This window comes from Bos mutus, chromosome 2, assembly GCF_027580195.1.
Source record: "Bos mutus isolate GX-2022 chromosome 2, NWIPB_WYAK_1.1, whole genome shotgun sequence".
NCBI lineage: Eukaryota > Metazoa > Chordata > Mammalia > Artiodactyla > Bovidae > Bos > Bos mutus.
In genome coordinates, this window is record NC_091618.1 from 115,147,623 (window position 1) to 115,153,677 (window position 6,055).

At 57.8% G+C, this 6,055-nt stretch overlaps 1 protein-coding gene across 1 annotated transcript; it reads right to left on the minus strand.

Moving 5' to 3' along the window:
* Positions 1 to 519: 519 nt before the first annotated feature.
* On the minus strand, positions 520 to 4,143 carry EVX2 (even-skipped homeobox 2). The gene is made up of 3 exons (XM_070381070.1): positions 3,717 to 4,143; positions 2,542 to 2,819; positions 520 to 1,239 (listed from the first exon to the last, which is right to left on the minus strand). The coding sequence occupies exons 1-3, from the start codon at positions 4,141 to 4,143 to the stop codon at positions 520 to 522; spliced, it is 1,425 nt and encodes a 474-aa protein (XP_070237171.1).
* Positions 4,144 to 6,055: the final 1,912 nt, after the last annotated feature.

Below are 6,055 nucleotides of genomic sequence, written 5' to 3' on the forward strand. Positions count from 1 at the left end.
GGAACAACGGGGTGGATTCCGCTCCCCCCCCCCGCCCCCGCACACCGCACTAGCACACACCATTCCCTACTCTCTTTGTTGTGGTTTTCCGTTGCTTTTGGCCACGTGGCTCAGCCGAGAAACTAGGCCTGACGGCTTCAGCCTGGGCCCGAGACCACAGCGGACTGGTTTCGGGGGCGAGGAGATTGTCTTGGGGAGACCAAGAGCTCGGGACAGAGGCAGGAAGCGGGGTCTGGGCGACGGGAAACACACTTAAAAGGAGGGGAGGCGGCAGGGTAGAAAATACAAAAATAGAAATAATTTGAGGGGACGCAAGCCGGGCTTTCGAGCTGGCTCTTTCCCCCCAACTCGGGGCAAGTTCCCTGCGACCTCCCGCGCCGGGGCGCCCCCTGGCGAGAGCCTCAGCAGCAGGCGGAGCGCAGAGGGCACGTGGGCGCAAAGAGGGCATGGGGGGCGCTCAGGGGACTCCCGGGGCACACTCGGAGCGTCGGGCGCAGCCCCCTGGCGGCGGCGACGTAGTTATCTGGTGAGCGGCGCCTCGTCCCTCTGGTCCGGAGGGCTCACGGCGGTCTTGCTTAGCACAGCGGCTGAGTAGGGCAGAAAGCCGCTCTCAGAGCGCGGCGCCGCACCGCTGCAGCCGAAGTCCGAGCCCCCGGGGGCCCCTGCGCTGCCGCCGCCACCCCCGCTGCCCCCGCCGCCACCCCGGGAGCCCAGAGCGGCGGCGGCGGCGGCAGCGGCGGCTGCGGCCGACTGACTGCTGTGGCAACTGAGGCACGAGCAGGGTGCGGAACCGCCGCTGGGGGGCGCCCCGGCCGCCGCGGCCGAAGAGGCCGCGGCCGCCGCAGCTGCAGCAGCCGCCGCGGCCGAAGCCGCGCTGTTGAGCCCGGCGGCAGCCGCCGGCGTCTGGTAGAGGCCCGGGTGGCGGAAGCTGCACAGCAGCTCGGGGCGCGAGTAGGGATGCGAGAGGGCGCGGAAGGTGTCCAGCGGGCGGATGGAAGTGGCGAAGGGTGATGAGGCCGCGGCGGCTGCGCCGGAGGCCGCAGCCGCGGCGGCCGCGGCCGTGACACCCACGTGCGGGTAGTAGTGCAGCGGCACGTGCGAGTGGAAGGGGTAGGGCAGGCTTCCGGTGGCGGCCGCGTGCGTCATCATGTAGGTGTAGAAGCTGGGGTCGGCCGGGTGCGGCCACGACATGGCCAGACGCTGCCGCTTGTCCTTCATGCGCCGGTTCTGGAACCATACCTGTGGGGAGAGCCGCGCCGCGGCCCCAGTTAGGGAGCGCCCGGAGGCCCCAGCCCCCGCCCCGGGCCTCCCCGCCCCTCCCAGACCTCGGAATGGCCTGGCCTACGCCCCTCCGACCGGGCCGAGTCCTCTCTTCCAGCTGAGACAGTGTGAGCGGCAATGTGAAGCGCCGTAGGCACACTCTCCTCAGCGAAAATAATCTTCTTTCCTATGTCCGATTGCTGCGGCTCCTGGAGCTTCTATTCTCTAGCTTTAGACTGCGCTTCCTCGTCCCAACCCAACCTTTCCTCTCTTTCTCGCCACCCACAGGTTGCCCGGCCTCGCTGAGCACCCGTCTCTCAATCCCAGGATTTGCACGAGGATTCTAGGGCTCCTTTGAAGAGAAGCTGCCACCGCAGCTTTTGTAAAAAGTCGCCGCGTGAGGTCTTGAGTCCTCTGAGCTGTGAGGAATTGTCCCGAGGGGCATGGGTCCGGTTCTGATATTGAAGGGATGATTTTGTTGGAATCATTTGCTTCAAATGAATGGCGGGAACAACATCCTCTTAAACTGGGAAGGGGACTTTTCTACCCCTCCCAACACAGTATCTAATGAAGACATCATTCGTCACAACTCTAAATTAAAGAAAGCCCGACCAAACCGAAGAGAGACTTTCACACTCCTCCCCATCCCATGGAGTTTCCTCTTTTCTTTTTTTATAATGCCAGATCCTCCTTGAAGAGTTCACCAAGTCGCCCAACCTCCCGGCTATCTTTCCTGGATGTAAAATAAAATTAATCACCTAAAGAGATGTTAATAAGGACAATTTCGTTGCTCCCCCCAGGAGCTTGCTTTCTTTCCCGTTGCCCAGGAGAAAAATGTTTAGAAAACTATTTCTCAACCCCATCGATTTTTAAAAATACACTATCTTTCTCTTTGTAACGATTTATGTGAAAAATAAACCTCCAAGATCAAGAGCAATTGAAAAGTTTCACCTCTGGTTCGTGCCAGAGCAACAAAGACCAGCTGTCTTTGCCGCCGAGGGGAAAGTGGAGCCGTGGAGAAGGGTTAGGGGCACCTGAGCACGCGCTGGGCGGAGGCGAGCATTTTCGGCATGGGCTGCGCCATTCCGAGCCCTTCCCAGGTCAGCCAGACCGGCTAGACCTTCGGATACGGCAACTGAGAAATAAATATGCCAATTCCTTTGGTGACTCTCCCCGTGGGTTTTCAGGCCCTCAGCTAAACCTAGTCGCCCAAAAAGGAGAAATAAAAATCAACCCACACACCCGGGGGAGGCTAGAACAGGCGCGTGCTGGAATCAATACCTTGATAGTGGTTTCGGGAAGGTTGAGTGCAGCGGCTAGCTCGCACCGGCGTGGCCGCGACACATAGTTCTCCCGGTAGAACTCCTTCTCCAGGCGGGCGATCTGTTCGCGGGTGAACGCCGTGCGGTAGCGCCGCACCTGATCCGCGCCAGAGCCGGAGCCGCCCAGCGCCGTGCCCCCGCCGCTGCCGCCGCCGCCGCCGCCTCCATGCAGGCTGCCGAGGCCGGAGCCTGTCGCAGACGTCGTGGTGCCCGCGACTGAGCCACTCTCTGCGAACCCTGCCAAACAAACGGCCGGCAGCGCATGAGTCACTGTAGGACCGAGATCCCCGCGCTGAGGCTGCACGCGGATGGGGGAAGCCACGAGAGGAAGGCGAGGCGCTGCCTAAATTGATGGGGTCTGTCATGTTTACAAATTGCTGCCGTTAATGGAATCAATAAAGTTTGGGGAGCCCTTCATAACCAAATAATAGGAACTCAATTAAGGACGGTAGTTTTGTTTTAATAATTGGAAATTTTCAACTCAGGAGGAAAACTGGCCAAGGGGAAAAGCCTACATCTAAACTCAGTTTGGGAAGCTCTGGATTTTCCTTGATCTGGAGACCGCAGGGCAGCTTTCTGTCGGCCTCTAACCTTCCTTTGACTGGCTTTGGAATTTTGTTTAAAATATTTCAAGATTCGAAAGACAGCAACAACTCAAACTGGAACCATTGAGGGGTGAACTCTACTTTTCAACTTTCTCCCGCTGACCCAAGAGGGTCTCCCAAAGGTGCCCAGCGAGGCTCCCTTGACTTATTTAGAATGCTTCCTCCGCTCGGCCTCGGGGTTCAGAGGCCGCGGAGTTCAGAGCAGCTGCCCAGGGCACCCTTCCCCCGGACAGACTCAGTGGATGGCTCGGGGTCGATCGGCTCGCACGGGCGTTTAGACCCGCAAGCGGAAAACCTTTTCTCCGACTTAGGAGCGAGGGCAGGCCGTAGGCCTGCGTCTCTCTGGGAGGCTCAAGGAGCAGAGCCGGAGGGCACGGTCCCACGCCTGCGTCCCGCCCCCGCCCGAACCAGCTCGGTGCAGCTTGCTGCAGAGGGTCGGAGAGGGGCAAAGGCACCACGAAGGGCCCGCAGGGCAGCGAAGGAACAGAGAGAATGGGACTGGAGAGCGCGGCGCGGGCAGCGCGATTACCTTTGCCATTGTTTTCCTTGAGCGGAACCGCTCCGAGGCCGCCAGGGGAGCGCAGCGCCGAGCAGCCCACCTCCACGTCGCTGCTCATGTCTGCCTCGGCGGCCGCCTCTGAATAATGACCCGGCTTTTTTCGGCCCTCCGCGGCAGACGCGATTTCGGAGGAGACGGTGCTTTCGCTGCTCGGGTGCTGCAGGTTGAACAAAGTGTCTATTTCGAATTTGCCCTTGGCAGGGAGGTCTCCCAAAGCGCTGTGCAGGGGGGCGGACGGCAGGCGCGGGCTGAGGCGAGCCGGGTGCTGCGAATTTTCCAGGGCCTCAAGCACAGCATTGCCAGCCGAGTCGGACAAATTGGAGAATCTCTTGCCGGTCGTAGGGGTGTGCAGCCCTCTCTCCATCAGAATCATCTCTTTTCTTATTCTTTCCATCATTTCAGCTTTCTAAAAAATGTCACAGTGGCCCGGCTGTCCCGTCCTAATGATGGGCTGCGCCGAGGGCTAATTCTCATTCAGCCCCAGCGAGCGCCTCTAAATATTATTATCTCTTTTGGAGGGAGGCGGAAAAATTGTGGGATGCCAGAGCGAGGGAATGACTGGTCAAAATGACCCATACATCCTTCCGAGCCCGAGATGTCATTCATCAAAAAGTAGCGCTCGCTCGTCATTAAGGTACGAATGACGCTGTTCGAATAATCATTTATTGTAACAGGTTTATAAGCAAATAAATACACGTTCCTGTCAGTGGGTAATGAAGGCGGCTTCAGAGCAGACAAATAGATCCAGGTAGGAGGCGAGAAGAGACAAGAAGTGAGGAGGAAGTCTCCGGTCCTTTGCCCGCTCAGAGCCGGTTCTGCTCGCCCGGGGGTTTGGCCTCGGGGGTGAAATTGACAGTCTGATTAATAGAGCGCGCCGCGGCACATTTCCCCCTTCATTTAGGGGCATCATTACGCTCTCAGTTTGCTGGGTTGCCCCTTAGGTCCTAATCATGCAGCGCCTTCCTCATTTTTCCTCGGACATAGATACGTGTTAAATAATAGATAATGCTTTGATTTTCCAGAGTAGATCGTCGGGAAGTGGGGTTTTTTTTTTTTTTTTTTTTACATTTACAAGAGGGAGGGGGGACAAGGGGGAGGATGTTGGAAGAGTTGCGTAAGGAGAAGACCTTGCGCTCCTGTCTGGATTACTTATCTTTAGAATTTCAGAACCAAATATGTGTTTTATTTAACAAATAGGACGCCGAGTTCTCTCCCTCCCCACTTCATCTCAGCCTGGCTGCTCTCCTCCCACCCCAGAAGGGAGAGAGGGAGAGAGAGAATCTCCTAGAGTTTTGAAAGCACTTCAGTGCTACGTGGCTGGGGAGGTGCGTTGGGCCCGCGCCTCCAAACGGAAATCATTAGGTCCTCTCAGATTTTTTAACACCGTTTGCAGAGTGAGTTCTGAACTTGAAGTCCCGGGTTTTTCACTTTTATAATCCTGCTGATGGATAGGCTTCTCGCCTACGCATTTTCCCTGGGGGAAATGAACTCGGCTGGACGATTTCATAGCAGAATTCTACAGCTAACTTTAAACACAGTCGCAATTTACAGCGCCATATGGGCGGCCCCAATTCCACTTTTACGTTGCCAGCTTTCCCCCAACCCCTTCTCACATCGAATTATTTGTGGCAAAGTCGCTGGATTTCGAGGTCAAAGATGAGAAAAAACAGTCTTGGTTCCCTTCCCTACCATCCTCCTGCCCTCTCTTTCCCACTGTGCCCTTCTTCTTTCTCGCCTTCCTCCCTTCTCCCGCCCCAGCCCCTTACCTGTGGCCTCGGATAATCTCTGCGCTGGGTCTGCGCGCGAAAAATCGCGGACTAGCCTTGCCGCTGCTCCTCGCGACCTGAGCTTGGCGGCTGAGCCTCTTGGTGATAACTTTGATGGTCATAATGACGCTGGAGGCAACCATTTTAACGAAGATCAATCTTCACCCAAGGCCGTTGCGCGTCTCCTCCCTCGCTTGCGCGCCACGGTGCTCGGACCCCCAACTAGCTGTACAAGTCCACCTACCAGCTGCCCAGGGGGAGAGGTCCACGACCGCAGGCAGGAACAAGGGCGGATAGAGACAAGACCGGGATATCGGCCTGTGGAGCTTCCAAAGAGGCGGAGAGACCCTGGCAATCTGGGGGCTAGTCTCGGGTCCTGCATCCCCGCCTTACCGCCAACCCAGACCCCAACCCAGACCCCCCCCCCCATTTCCTCCCTGCCGCCACACCCAGGACCTAGGGGGTGCGTTAGGGGCAAACCCGAGATCTATTTGCCCATCTCTCTGTTGGCGCTTTCCTTTTAACCTTGTATCCATTGGGGGA